This window comes from Panthera leo, chromosome D1 (genome assembly GCF_018350215.1).
Source record: "Panthera leo isolate Ple1 chromosome D1, P.leo_Ple1_pat1.1, whole genome shotgun sequence".
In the NCBI taxonomy this organism is placed as follows: Eukaryota; Metazoa; Chordata; class Mammalia; order Carnivora; family Felidae; genus Panthera; species Panthera leo.
In genome coordinates, this window is record NC_056688.1 from 99,433,310 (window position 1) to 99,449,201 (window position 15,892).

The 15,892-nt window shown below is 44.2% G+C and overlaps 1 protein-coding gene across 5 annotated transcripts in view; it reads right to left on the reverse strand.

Moving 5' to 3' along the window:
- The window catches only part of MTCH2 (mitochondrial carrier 2), a 38,072-nt gene that overhangs the window by 7,298 nt on the left and 14,882 nt on the right, over positions 1–15,892 (reverse strand). For 3 of the 5 annotated variants that reach the window (XM_042904696.1, XM_042904697.1, XM_042904695.1), the window contains 3 exons: positions 15,326–15,373; positions 14,598–14,665; positions 13,231–13,306 (listed from right to left, as the gene is read on the reverse strand). In XM_042904696.1, coding sequence (XP_042760630.1) covers positions 13,231–13,306; positions 14,598–14,665; positions 15,326–15,373 — 192 coding nt within the window. Of the gene's footprint in view, positions 1–11,195; positions 11,402–13,230; positions 13,307–14,597; positions 14,666–15,325; positions 15,374–15,892 lie in introns of those variants that run through there. The other 2 variants (XM_042904699.1, XM_042904698.1) reach the window with 1 other exon arrangement.

A 15,892-nucleotide genomic window follows, 5' to 3' on the forward strand; every position in this document is an offset into this window, starting at 1 on the left:
AGTTAAAAGTATTCTAGCCTTTACAAGTTAGTTCCCCCTCTCTGAGTCTTCTTCACAGTCTAGGGCCTGTGAGTCTCTGAAGGGAAAATAAGAGGGTGTGGGGACTAGAATGAAGGGGTCGGGAAGGAGTTGGAAGAGTCTACCTCTTGCACCAGTTATCTGGGAGGAGAGTGAAGGAGGAGTGGACTCAGTCTGGGTAAGATGATGAGTGGTTCCACGTCGGGCATTTAGATCACACAAGATTTTGTGGATGGAAAATTAGACTTACATAGTATCATCAGTTCGGTAAAAATACAATTACGCAGGAAAAGATCAGATGAATAAACACCAAAATATTTAGTTATTTATGGTAGGCTCAGTGATGTTTATTTTTCCGTATATTTTTTCTATGTCCCAAACTTTTTACATTTATTGATTTCATTTGAAATGTAATTTAAAATATCAATAAACTACAATTTCTCTCAAATGTATCAAAAGATGTAGATCCGTGGAATGGAATGTAAAATCCAGTATTAGATTCAAATACATACTGGAATTAGAATATTATAGAAGTGGGATTTTAAGTTTGTTTGTCTATTTATTTTTAATAGTCTCTACACCCAATGTGGGGCTCGAACTCACAACCCCAAGATCAAGAGTCACATGCTTTTCTGACCGAGCCAAACAGGCGCCCCTAAAAGTGGGATTTTAAGTCAGAGAAGAAAAGACACAGGATCAATAAATTGTATGTAAACAATGTGTAGCCATTTGGAAAAAAGATAAGTTGGATCCATACATCACGTCTTATACCAAAACAAGTAACAAATGGATCACATATTCAAATGTAAAAATGAAACCAAAAACGGACTGACTGAAAGAAATCAAGTGATAACTTTTTTAAATTTCAGAGTGAAGAACTTTTTTAAAAATAATTTTTTAAAAATGCTTATTTTTGAGAGAGAGAGAGAGTACAAGCTGGGGAGGGGCAGAGAGAGAGGGGGACAGAAGATCTGAAACAGGCTCTGTGCTGACAGCACAGAGCTTGATGTGGGGCTCGAACTCACTAACAGTGAGATCACGACCTAAGCTGAAGCCGGAGGCTCAACCGACTGAGTCACCCACGTGCCCCCAGAGTGAAGAACTTTGAAGTATGACACAAAATCCAGAAGTCATAAAAAATATTAATGCATCCATTTTCCTACAGCTCAGAAGAGAAACATATTTACATGGCAAAACTGCCAGAAACAAAATCAAAAGACAAACTACAAGAAGGAAAACACATTTGTAACTCATATCACAAAGAGCAAATGTCTTTAGTATATAAAGAGTTCTGAGGAAAAGACAACTCAGTGGGAAAGTGGTAAAAAATATAGTAAAGAAAAAAGAAACTACAAGTAACTATTAGAATAAAAAAATCACAGTAAGATGCCACTATTTTTTCGACCCTCTCAGGTTGTCAAACAGCAAGGTTTATAACACACTATTGGTCTGGAGGTGGAAAAACACATTCATACACTGCTAGGGGGAGCGTCAACTGGAACAGTTCTGGGCAACTGGACAATACCTACAAAATTTAAAAGTATACGTGCTCTTTGACTCAGTGGTTCCACTTCTCGAAAGCTGTTTCTCGGATACTTGCCCGCACGTTTGCAATGACACGTTCTTCACTGTAGTATTGTTTGTCATTGCAGAGTTACCGGAAATAACATACATGTCCCGCAACAGAGGACCCACTGAATAAATTCTGATATATCTCCACACAATAGAATACTATGCGCCCTTTACAGAAGAATGACGAATCATTTCATATATGGGATGTAAAACAATGTCTAAGATTTACTGTTAAGAAAAAAAAAACAACAACAAAAAACAAAGTGCACAGTATACAGTATGCGATCACTTAGGTGAAAAAAAAAAGGGGATGCATTTGCATCGACTACCTCTCAGGGGATCTACTATAAACCATTAACAGGAGGCGGAGTCCTCCTGGGGAGGGAGGCATGGTTATAAGGAGGGAGAGTTACTTTTCAGTCTCATCCTTTTGCACCTAAAATAAGAAGGGGTGGGGAGAAACCACTGTCTGTTCTGGTAGCTACTCCATTCCTACTGGTTTCTGTTCCAACAGACATTGGCTGGAAGCCCTCAGCCTTTTCCACGGGCACCAGCGTCAAGTCAAAATTCCTTCACTCTGTGCTTGTGCAGCCGATTAAAAACTAAAAGAAAATCTAAATGCAGGTCTTTCCAAGACTGGAAAATGCCACGCTGCTGGCTTTGAGGATGGATGAAGAAGCCACAAGCCAAGGAACACAGCAGCCTTGAGAAGCTTGGCACGGCGGTGGCATAATACGGCCCTAGAGCCTCCAGGGGAAATGCAGCCTTGCCGACCCCTCCATCTGAACCCTGTTAAGACCCATCTCCAGACTTGTGGCCTGCAGAACTAGAAGACAATACAGCTGTACTGTTTTAAGCTAAAATAAATAGATAAAAGAAACGCAAGTGTTTCCACTGCTTGTTAATTCATCCCGTTAGTTTCAGCCCCCCCTTTTCAAGATATTTTAGAATCTTGATTCTGACATCCAAATGTTAACTTTCCCTCCCAATAGCAGTGCCATCTGCTAATATGGTGAGTGTAGCAGGCACGGAAAACTACTGAGCTGACCAAATGCACAGTCAGAAGCAGGGAACTGTAAGATTTCTCCCCAGATGTGCATCAAGCGAGTAACCAACTGGGGGGAAAGGGAGGGGTACAGTGATTAACGGGCTATAAATCCCCCTGACTGGGCCATCTCTGAGATCACGGTTTCCCTAGCTGTCTCCTCAGTCGGGAAACATCTGATGTCTAACTGGAAACAAGGCACACCACATACAGGGAATTTTCCTAGTGGCCATCCAAATAAATAATAGATTATTGTTGGTGTTGTCATCTACCATATCTTGTTCTTAGCGAAGGCACCAATTCTTTTTCTAGGTGTTCTCAAGCCCACAGTTTAATATTACATTCTAGAAAAAATCCGGGGGGACTTCACCTCAAATATACCTACCTCGAGTTTCCAGAATCTACCTTTTCCTCTTTTCTCAATGTCAGTACATCTGCAACCTTCAGGCACTGTGGCCTCTTTCTTTTTCTCCCCCGCGTTCTGACCTCCCTTGGCAAGGGTTCCAGGATCTTATCTGCAAAGGCTTTTCAATGCTCTGGGACTTGCAGCTCATTTTAAATGGCGAGGTGCTTAGGCTTTTCTCTTACTACCTTCTATTTGGAGTTTTGATGTCCTTTAAATTATATTTTGCTTTACTCGACACAATTTAGTAATGCTTTCCCCCAGGGGAGAATGAAGCAAATCGGGGCTGAGTGTTTTGCTTTCTGACTGCTAACCTGACACCTTCAGCCCCAAGTGGAACCCTATATAATAAATTCTCTCTTTATTCCTCTCGCTCTGAACATAACCAAAGGCATCTTTTATTGTCTGCACCTTTTCCAAGTCTCAATTTGTCCAGGACTTCCCTTCCTTCCTTCCATCTCTTACACCCTCCCTTTTGATGTTTGGGTCTGTCAGAGAGCTTTCTATAGAGCCAAGTCGGTCTCCTCAGCTCACCGCCTTTTACTGTGCAAGGATGTCCGCAGAGGCCTCGTCCTAATTTTCCATTTTAGAGCCTTTTATCCCTCTCATGCCACATGCCCACTGAAGTCTCTAAACGTGGGATCGTAACTTTTCTCCAACGTTTCCAACTGATTTTCTAAGATGATTCATCCATTCATGCCATGCCCTACGCTGCCCTTCCTTCTCCAACCAACTTTCTCCTGTGGTCCCTGGGACACCAGCTGCACCAGGCAATTCATTCCCTTGGTTGGAAAAGTGAGCACGGGGGTGGGGGGCGGGCAGCTCCCTGGTAGCTTTCTCTTCCCACTGAGAGGAAAGTGTACTGATGCACGTAAGCATTTCTCAGCGGCTCAGCTAGTAGCTGTGCGGGGCTGAGGCTGCCAGAGCAGGGGCTCTCCCAGCCCGGTGCCATCCTGCCCTCTGAGCACGGCCGGGCAGTCAGGAGTGAACTCCCCCGGGGACAGGGCTCCCAAGCGCTCATCTGTCAGTCTCACTCAAAGGCTCCTTGTGACTGGTCTCCCCCAGGTTGGCAGTGAGCTGCAGAGTCAACTGCACAGGATCTGGAGTCAAACGTATCTGGGTGTAAATTCTAGCGCAGTTCCTTACTAGCAAGCTGTTCGAAACTGAGCTCCACTTTTGCACGCCTCAACAAATGGTATTATCTGGCTGACGGGGTGACTGAAATAATCTGTGTACATTCCGGTGCACAGCTTTCACATCTACCCCTGTGCTCATCTCAGGTTCATGGGTTTTCGGAGGTGCATATACGCCCTTGGTGGACTGTTTCCCTTTCTATTTCAAACTGTTTCCTTTGGTCAGGCTGTGGTGTCTTTACTTGGAGAACCTTTCTTGGATGCGCCATGCTCCTCGAGCTCAAAGGACATAGTTCCAGTGGGGGTGGACCCTGGATCCTGACCCCTGCAGGCTGGGCCTGTGACCCAGGTCTGGCCAGGAGAGTGGTGGAGTACTCCAGACAGACTGAGTGGTTTACAGATTGACCTGTGTTTTGAGCCAAAGTCCTCCAGGGGATTTTTACTGGGGCTTCCCTAGAAGATGTTTGCTTGTTCTCTGGAACTACGAGCTCTAAGAAATCACGTGAGCAGAGCTGTCATTTGGCTTCTTGCTGCGATGCCGAGGGAGCCTGTGTGGGAATCCAGGCAGACGGGCCGGTGGGCCGAAGGGATGAGAATGGGAACCCTGATGCCCGTGTTTCACCGCTGGATTAACCACTGGCCACTTGTGACGTGGGCCAATAAATGCCTTTTCTTAATGAAGGCAGTTTGCTGGGCTTCTGAGTATGCAAGCATGACCTACGCCATTGACCCTTTCACTCGTAGAGTCACGAGTTCCCTCTCATCAGGTCTCACGTTTGACTCCTCATTTAAGTCTGCTCCCCTGTATCTATGCAGACAAAATTAGCATATACATGGCACACTTAGAAATTCCTCAGACTTGCAGACCCAGGTCTGAATCCTGGCTTTGTCATTTACCAGTTTGGAGTAGGCGACATAACCCTTCTGAGCTTCACTTTCCGCAGGAAAACGGGGATTACCTGGGGATTTTTGCTTACGTGGGTGTTTTGTGGGTGTGGGCTAATACACGGGCAGGACATGTAAACAGACCACCGAAACAATCCTACTATTAGGTGGTAGGTACATTTATGTGAGTTCTCAATACCTTTTACTCTGCCCACCGGTCTACAGATCCTGAATTCACTAGTGTCTCCCACACTTCTTCCCACATCACATCTCTTAGCCACCAAGGTCTCCAGGTTTATCGAGGACAGGAACTCCGCAGGCTTTGGGAAGAGATGGGAGAGGAGGAGGTGGACGGGAATTTCAAAGTTCGAATGGAGGAGAGGTGGAATCAGGCTTGTTTAAAACGTTGGCGACTGCAGAAGTTGACACCCACTTGCTACTTATAAATATCCCTGTCTCTCAGCTTGGCTCCGCCTGCACGAAGCTTCAGTGGAAGATAACAGAGAGCAGCTGCTGCTAGGCAAACATGTGCGGCGCAGGGGAGGTGGCAGGAGGAAAACTGGGACTGGCTCGTGCTCAGGGTGGAATGATCTAAGGATGCGAGGGGAAGTCTTGGGCAGCTGGGTCAAAAAGGGCATTTTATCCATCGCTGGAGGCCCGTGGAGGCAGAGAGACGCCGTGGGGTCCGCCATCCCCCCCGCCCCGGGGCGCGCTGTGGAGCCCCAGCTTTATCTGGTTAGTGCCTCCTGGCCCGCGCTGGCGGCAGGAAGACAAGATAGAAGGCTGCTGCCCGGCAGAGACGTACACCCAGGCGCTGGGGTTGCGGGGATGACAAAGTCAAGAGGCATTTCTGGGAATCCAGCTGGGACTTCTCAGAAGCAGGGGGAGAGGCAGAGAGGACTCGAAGTCTTCTCCAGGATTTCCAGTCTGGGAAACAGGGCGACCACGAAGGGTCGAGTCAAGTTCGAGAATGCAAGCACCACCAGGGCAGGCTTGGGGAGAGGGGCTCAGATGTATCTCGGTCTGAGGTTCCCGAAGGACGTCCATTCATTCAACCCTTACTGCGTCCCACGTCAGAGTCCATTCTGGGTGTTCATTTCGTGGCAGAAACACAGCTTAGAGGAAAGGGTAGGGCTGACAGAGACGCAATGTCCCTTGCCCTCAACTCTAGGTTCTGCTGACCCTGTGACCCTGTCCCTATCGTCTGTACTTGTAAAGCACCCCCCCCTTTTAATCTTTTAAATAACAACAGCTCCCAAAACCAAATGTACCCCATCAGACACCGCGCTACATTTAACACTCCAGTAAGAAAAGTAGTATTCTCATTTTAGAGACGAGGAGCCCGAGGCTTAAAACCATCAAGCGACTTGCCCAAGTCCGCACGGCTGCTAAGTGACAAGGCTGGAAATTGCTCCCAGGATCCTCAATGTCCTTAAAAAAACCACCTCAGACGCCACTCCTTCGTGAAGTCCTCCCCGAGTCCCCCCGACAGGCTGTGAGCGTGCCCTCCCGTGGATCCCACGGGGCTTGGCTTCAGCTTCTGCTGGCACGCAGGCTGCTCTGTGCAAGCCACACGGCGGGCGTGGAGATTCGGGGAGGGCCCTTGCAGCACACCAGGCTTTGCTGCTCCACACATGGTTCCGTTTAATCCTCCCAACATCCCTAGCTTTTATGTCCTTGTCATACTGCACCCCTCCCTCACTGCCCAGCAAGTGCCATGGGACGGGATTTGTCACACGCCTTCGGTTCCCCGCTGCCCCCAGCACAGGACCGACTACGTGCGGGCTGTGCACTTGGTAACTGAGCGCTGCACTTGCAGACTCTAAACGTGGGCCTCCTGGGGGAGGAAAGGCATGAGATGGAGCTTTCCAGTGGGAGGTGAGCAGTCTGAAGTGAGGTGCGGCTCTGTTCTTTCCATTTTCACCCTCCTTATTCGTTTTCAGCCAAAGCACATTCTCTCCAGTCTTTTGACGCCAGGAGGGCAGGGCCGCAGACTGGATAGGAAGCAAGTAGGTACAATTCTCTCTTGTCCCTATCTAACCTCTGGCTCCTTCTGCTGCTCTGGAAACAAACCGCAGTACCTAATAGGTTTTCCATGAAAATGTAGCGTTACTGGAAGAGTCCGTTCTGGCTGCCTTAGCAAGACAGGAGCTGGCGCTGGAGACTTTCTCACCCGTTGCCATGCTGCAGGCTTTCGGAGGGACAAGGTTCATTCCATCATCCACTGTCCCTCTCAGGAAGGTGGGGCGTCTTGACCAGCACCCCGGGTTCACATTTCTCTCCCTCTTTTCCTTGCTGCTCTCTAAGCTGTCTGCTCTCCCACCGCATTTAGGTGTAAGGCACTGATCTGCATCTATTTGAAAGCATCCTTTTTCAGGGTTGCAGTGAGGTGGTTCCAGAACAATTGTGGTTTTAATGCAAAATCTGCCTCACTGGACCCAGCCAGGACAGTCAGGGCCTGGACCTCAGAGGAACCCACTTATGAGACCAAGGGAAAATGGGCTTTTCAAGACTCTGGCTCCTGGCCACACAGTCCCGGCAGACTAGCAGGGCATGTTGGGGAGGCTTCACACATGCATTGCTAGGGGCCCTCCTCCAGACATCGTTTTAGGCAGCAAACGCGAGGAAGCTGCTGGATATGCACAAAGGTATTTGGAAGGAAAACACTCAGTTACCTTATAAAATTAATCGCCATTACCATCAAAGATATTTTCCTGGAAAGAAGGTATTTTTTGGTTGGTGACAAAAGAATCTTTCATTCACAACTTTCCCTCTAGGGCAAAAGCCAGAATGCAAGATTCTGGATCATTCAAGTCTAAAGAGACAGGAAGATGAGAGATCAACAGGAGAAAAAAAAAAAATTAATGAGAAGTCACATGTGACATCTTTAGGTAAGCCTAAAGGTGATGCAAAACATGTATCTTTGTATCTAAAAAACAAAAAACTCCAAAGACATAAATCACTATGGCACTTAGGGAGGCAGCCTGAATGAACCCATTCAATATGCTGGGATATTCTAGAAGAATCCATCAGAGGAGCTGACACGTAAATCACTCTCCAGAGATGTTATTCTCCAAAGACAGTAGGAGGCCACATACATGGACTGATGGTACTCCTAGGAATGCTGACTGTGCGGTAACTCAGCTTTCCATCTACATAAACTTTTGTAATGGTTGGGAAAGTAATGGCGATCATTTCTATTTTTGGTTGTTTCTCATATTTGTCATTCTGCAGAGGCAAGACCTTTCTACACTTCACTCTGTGGGAGGCATGTTCTTTGGTTTTCTCAGCATTTCATAGCCTTCGTGAAGCAGAAAACATAGCTTGGACTTAAAGACTCAGATCTGAATCTAACTCAGAATTACCTATGTAATTTTGAGTGAGTTACTAATTTTATTTCTAAATTTTCTTTCTCATTTTCTTTTTTTTTTTTTTTTAAACGTTTATTATTTATTTTTGAGACAGAGAGAGACAGAGCATGGACGGGGGAGGGTCAGAGAGAGAGGGAGACAGAATCCGAAACAGGCTCCAGGCTCTGAGCCGTCAGCACAGAGCCCGACGCGGGGCTCGAACTCATGGACCGCGAGATCATGACCTGAGCTGAAGTCGGGCGCTTAACCGACTGAGCCACCCAGGCCCCCCTCATTTTATTTCTAAAGCGGGGATATTTATTCTACCAAAGATTCTGAGAATGAAAACTTACATGACAGGCCTGACAGTCACGACTTCCCAATACTCGTTCTCTCTTCTTGCTCCCTTAACCTGCCACAGGACCTCAAACTGACCAACTGCATGTACTGCTAGGTGAAAGGCTAGTTTTTCTATAAAGCCCAGCAAGGCTGATGTTTTAGTGGGCCTGCTTTAAGGGGCTAAAGAGGATTTTTCTTTTTCTTCACATATTTTCAGATCAGAGAGAAGTAATGCCACTGCTCTGTAAGCCTTGAACTTAGAAGTAAGTAACAGATGCAGTTTCCATTTTGTCAGACTAGTCTGTACTGTAATTACAAGCCCTGGGGCAGGGGAGTTTGAAGGCAGACCTCATCTGGTTGGGAGGACTGAGAGACTGAGAGACTTCACAGAGAGATGGCACCGGGATGGAATCTCACCGTACGGGGAAAATCTCAATGAGGAGAGGGAAAGGAAGGTATTCCTAGAGTAGAAAATTAGAGGCAATGCCGAGGTTATGCTTAGGTATCAGTAAGAAGTTGGAATGGAGAGCTACGGTTAGTTTCTTTCACCCTAAGGTTGCTCTTATACTCTGCAGTTTATAGAGCCACTCCAAAAGTTGCAGAAAATCCCAGATTCTTTGCTTCAATGACAATCACACCCCCTGGGGGAATATTTCCTGGGAACTTAGCTCAGCACTTGCCAAGCCAAACCACTTGCCCAGTTTCACAGGTGCAGCTTACTAGATGATCTTTATCTAGGTTTGTACTATTTACAAACAAAATGAGTCAGTTCATTATTTCTTGCAGGTGTATCTTAAGAATACTTACACGCATTTAACTAACCCCTGAATAAACTCTATAGATGTTTCATTATGTTAACAGCTTATATAATATTATGGAGGACCACTGGTATAGTACCCTTATTGTAGCTATACCTTGGATGCAGTTAGACTAACTGATGGGACAGCACTTTGAGCAATCCCAGGCTTTCCTAAAATTTTTCACGGCCCAACTTGCATAGGCAAAACCGAAGTCTTGGCGCCCTCTGGTGGCAGACTGGTTCTTAGAGTCCAATAAGCTTCTCGACTAGAAACAGGCAGGTATTATGAGCACAGAAGCCACAGGATAGTAAACATGGCACATTTTCCTAGATCATCTTTACTGAAGATTTTTTGGGGAGGGGGGAGTGGGTAATGCAAAAACATTTTCATATTAAAACAAATGCATATAATATTGAATAGAATATAAAATTTACATTACTTCTTGCAACAAAGTAAGAGACATCAAAGACATTTCAAGGTAGGCTACTCATGAACTTCAGGCTGTATTCCTAAACCCTGAGGGAGGGAGGACACCCCTACGTGCTCACACTAATATTATGGGCGCTGCTCTTTTGATAGAGAAGTCTGAGGAGCAGCAAATTAAGTGCTTGCTCATTTGGCAACATCCAGTGGATTACTTAAGTAGTGAAACCATATGCTTTCTCATTTTAGAGCATTTTAACCTGCTTTAAAAAGGCCTGAGTAAATAGGAGCTTTATGCTTGAGTTGAAATTATTTCCTTCTAAAGTGATTTTTTTCCTCCTATAAATGTTAACATGCTTAACTGAGGGTATGACATGCGAGATGGTCAACATCCTAAGAACCCTGCGGACTTAAGTCTGCGTTATCAGATAAGGAGTTATAAGTACACTTTCCAAGGGCATCATTAGGAATGAAAAGTAAACTACTCACCTTCGGCAACAACAAAAAAGAAACAAAATTAAAGACTGAAGAAAATATTATAAGATTATAATCACATAGAAAAATTATATACAATGAAAATAATTTAGGGACTTCGGCAAAGACTTCTAAGAAAGGGGGCTACTGAAAAAAAGGGGGGGCTACCGCTGCTGTATTTGCTTTTCATATTTTATATGATAAGAATTTCTTTGGAGGGGGGAAAGAAGCCATTACGCTTCCTTTCCAAATCTTGTTTGTTCTCTGTAATTTTCCCTTTTTTTGTTGTTGGCAACAATTTATTACTTTGCAATAAGAAACTGAAGGAGTGGATACCCCTGTAGAGATTTTCCAAGGTAATTTAGCAATGGTCTTTTTTTTGAAGAAGGAGAGGGTGAATCAAATGTGCTTAGAAGCAGATAATGAGAGGCAGATTCTGGTGGATGCTGAGGTTTTAGGGTCTGCTAAAGAAAAGGTATTCATAACCTCCCACATAGTTTACCTTATTAAATTTCTTAAGTTTTATAGAACTATTTCTTTCTTGAGAATGTACTCTACATTTTAAAAGCCTTAAAATTAAGACTCAAGTCACATGACCACCTGCCTATACCTTTAGGAAAATGCAACTTTTGTTTTCTAAGTAAGGAATCTGAGGCACAAACATCCCATTTCAGAATAGTAACTAAGGGGAACTCTCAGTGGTAAATTACGTAGTGCTGGGAAAAAGAACAAAAAAGGCAGACACCAAACACCTCCATTTTCCCAAGATTGATTATTAAAAAAGCGCGCCACACTGTATAGAAATCAATGTTCTCTCCCATAATTCTGTGCATCTGGGACTATAGAAATGTCACTGTCCCTGCCCCACATCTTCAAATTAACATTCTCAGGTCACAACAATAAGTCTTCCCAAAGGGGACCTTCCGGAAAAACAAGCTATTTCCTCGGCTCATATTTCCCTGGAAAAAAAAATAAAATAAAAACAAATAAAGTCTAGTGTGAACATGAGGTCAGCCAGTCCAAATCAGCAGAGAGATCCAACTGGACACGTTTCTGGAGACGTGACTAAAATGGCCAGGAAAGACTGGGCTATCACTGTACAGAGCAGCAATGTGCACTCTGACTCAAGCCGAGCTTTCGTGGAACTAACTTAGTTTTGCCATGCGGGTAAGGCAAGAATTTCTGACTTATTTCAACAGAATTCCCAGTTTGGATTCTGGCTCTGCCACTTGCCGGCTGGGTTATCAAATGAGTCAGTACATATAAAGTGCGGAGACAGTCCTACCACTCGCCAAGTGCTAGATTTTATTTACTTTTTAATGGAATGGTCAGGTCTCTATGAAGTACTTCTAAAATGTTACAATTAAAGTAATAACCTTAGGAGCTTAAGTGACTAGACTCAAGTTAGACTGGCTGCACACAGATCCCGCTCTCACAAATACAGAGTCTATAACCTTGGGTTATATAATTAGTGTTATTTAATGGTTCAAAGTCCCAGTTTCTTCAGATGGGAAGTGGGATGATAAAGAATGGTACCTATGCATCCTCCTCATATGGTTATTTTGAGAGTTGCACGAGCTGATACAGGCTCTCAGCACGATGCCTGATATATAGCAAATACCCCATCAAGATTGCTGCTCTTGTCCTAAGCACTTATGGGACTGACTGCTCCCTCGACAAGGTGTCTGATACCCTAATACATTTTCTATCTGCTTTCTTCCGACAGCAGGGGGTTAGTTAGAAAGCAGGGAAAGAAAGGCCATCTTTCCTTTAAATGGGGACCACGATAAGAGACTGCCCAATAGAGAGTGTAAGACTCAGAACGGAACCCAGAACGTTCATGTTAGGTGTGTATGGCAATCATTCGTGTTCTAGCCTGGATTCACACAGGGCTTGCTGGGCTTGCACACTGGGCAAAAAGGCAGCTACAGTAGCACTTAAGCCTTTTTCATTCACAGTTTAGGCTGAGCTCTATGAACAAAGGCCTTTCTCACACGCATTACAAGTGCCATAACAAAATGCAACAAAGAGCTTCCTCATACGCTATCTTCTACAATCCTCTAAAAAGTGCTTCCCGCTTAAAAACAGCTTTAAACTGATGGCCATTAGAAGTGATCCCGTGTTACATTCAGCACACAGCCACCCATTTTGGTTCCTAACCTAATAAAGCTTTGGCCAGACTGATTGAGACCTGTGGTTGCAGATGACACACCTCACAATAACAAACCCAGAAACTGGAGTCTGGACAAAATCATTCTCTAAAAACACTCCAGAAGTAAGAGGCCAGCTCCATCAACATCACTGTGACAAATAATGTCGTAAAACAAACAGCTTCTTGTTTCTCAGTTTCCTCTCTACTGCAGGAAAACACCTGAATATATAAGGAGATTGTGGGAAGTTACGAGAAAAAAGATGAGGTTGGAAAAAAATAATCTGAAATCGAGGCCATCATCTTAACCACCAGGATAACTGTCTACCTGGACCCTACTTGTAATTTGAATGTGATCGCTCAAATGGCTTCCAGGTCACATCCAGAGATTCTCAATTCCTCATTACCCCTCCTGATGACTTCTCAGCAGCACATTTTATGACTATGCTGGAGCGATACATGGAACACTGGAAAGGGTGCATTAATTGGTAGTTAAAGGGTAAGCTACAAAAATTAACCTGGGATTCCAGAGACGTTATTTAAGAAAACAAACAAAAACAAAATAAAAGAAAATAGAGAGGAGGGGTGATGAGGAAGGGGGGGAGGAATGGAAGGAGAGAGAGAGTAAGACACTAGTACCTCCTTCTGCAGCATGCACCAGCAATCTATCCAGGAAGTATATATTGGGGAGTAAGGAGGGCATCCACCAGCAAGCCTGAAACAGGAAAAAAAAAAAAAAAAAAAAAAGATTAGCTATTCAAATTAACATTTACAAAGCGTTCTCTCAAGAGTTCAATAAATCTTTGTCAAAATACTCTCTTACCTAGAAAGTTCCCCAAGAGACAATTTTAGCTCTAATGAAACAAATATTCAGAAAGGGAAAAAAGAGCAAGCATCCCAAAAGGATTTTCCTCCCTCATATTTAGGTTTTGAAACAGCAAGTAAACAGAAATGTCAACCAATTAGGCATTTTCTAAAACATCTGGGTTTTTAATTTGTGAACAAATATAATTCTAGAACACAGCAATTATAAAAGCAGGGCAAGGAGACTTAAAAGCTAAGTGATGTTCAACAGAGCCTAAATATGGCAACGAATCTAAACAGTGGTGACTACATACTTTACTCAGATATAACCCGTAATCTCTTCCTCCCTAAAAATCTGTCAGGGACAGTAATACCCTCAACTCATTCTTTTACTACGCTCTGGGTTAAGATGTGGCAGGTGCCCTACTGGGCACAAAACAACCAGAATGTGACATGACAGGAAGTATGATAACTATGCTCGAATCTCCACACAGCTATCTATTTGATACCCTGTTTGAAAACAGTGACACGTCTAACGGCATATGGCGCCAGGCACTGCACTGGAACTGTCCTGACTTAAAGAAAGAGGCAAAACTCCTGCCCAATGCGGTCGTTACTCGGCGTCCAGAAGCTGGAAATCGGTGGTGTCCACCACCGTACCCCCATCCATCCTTCCCAACCAACACAGTGAAAGGTTAAAAAACTTCCCATGAAAAAAAAGAAAGAAACTTTCTATGGACCAAATCTCCTACTTTTCTTTCTTTAAAACTTCCTTTTTCCATGAAGTCCCTAGGAAAGAAACTTACTTTCTCCATGAAGCCCCTACAAGCTGCCACTCAACCCCTGACATAACCTTTGTAAGTTTCATTAAAAGGAAGATAAAGACTTCAAATAAAGGAAAGATATAGAAATAGAGTCATTTGATCACAATCCCACCTTTTCAGAAGAGGACCTAAACTACAGGGAAGGGAATATTATCTGTAAGTACTTGAGAGATATTCTAACAGAGGATATGAGACGGCTGCTTACAATAAAACATACATTGATGCCACCGCTGGTACATGGGGCATACAGGGAAAAGATTTAGGAAACCTAGTAACGGCATCAACTGTACTTTTCCTCCCCAAATTTCTCCCTGGACTGCTCTGCCGGGCAGACATACAGGCAGCCAACTACTAGAATAAGAAATGCAGGGCACTTACCCACAGTTGTTGACAGCCATAAGATTAGAGACAAGCACAAAGGGATAGGTCAACATACTGGCAAAAAACTGTGAAGTGGTAAAAAGACAGCTAAGTTATTAGGTCATTCTGAATCTTTATTCTCTTCCTTCCTCTCCCTTAAAGCCCTAGCGCCACTGTGGGCAACACTCCACCACTAGCTTTGCTTTCTCAGTAGCTCACATTTTTGAGCCTGGAGATGCTTCCTCCTCTTAACATACCGATACACCCAACACTTTAACAAAAGGCCAGAAGGCATCCCGTACCGTGACAGAGTCCTCCTTCAAATAAAACTGAATTACATTATTTAAGAGAAAAAGTAAATGCAATCAAATACAATGAAGCATTTCAAAACACCCCTGAAGAAAGTAAGAAAACATGAGGTCCTTCCAAAAATGATGGAAGTTACTTCAGAAGTCAACTACTGGAAAACTCCACAGACTCAAGAGGGTGAAGTTGTCCAGTACAGGATCAGTGGGGTGCCGCGAGCAGCAGGCCTGAGACTTGGGGGCACGGTGGCATAGACCAAACCATGTGGGCTTGTTAATGCCGCTCCTGTGACAAGGGGACCCTGGGTCATTCTCACCTCTGAGAAACATTAATGAACTTGAGAGACATTCCTGTGAGACATCTGTGATGACACGACCCAGATGAAATTGAAAAGAAAACAAAACACAACTAGAAGGTTAAGGGGGTTTTAAAAAACTCACTCCTGTGACAGCTTGGGAATAACTCTTCATTTCACTCATGGTGGAAACCTAAAACAGGAATAAAGCCTTTTCAGAATAAGAAAATTAAGATGATGCTAACAGCTAATTGTCCCCACTCATATCAATATATTCGATCTCTAAATTTTTAGTTTCTTTGACAGCCTAAAAATTAATTTTGAGATGAAAACATAAAATACTGACTGTGACCATAAAAAGGCAGTGAACTAAATCATCAACTTGATTCAACATTAAGAGACAAATTTGCATTAGACTACGATGGCTTAGGAACAAATGTGATAGACCCAGGATTTAAAAAAAAAAAAAGAAAAGAAAAGTAACCTTTTCTGATGTCCTAGAAATCCAGTCCCTGGAAACTACATTTGTGGTACACCTGAGGGACAAGTCACTACCTCTACATACACCCAGCTGTGCACCAGATGCTGCAGAGACAAGTCTCCGTACTCTAGAAGTGGACAGCGTGGATTCAGTCCTCCCTCTGTGTGTGTTCTATTTCCCACTATGCTATGGGGCTGCCAGTGCACAGAGGCCCGCAGCTTCCAGGAAAGG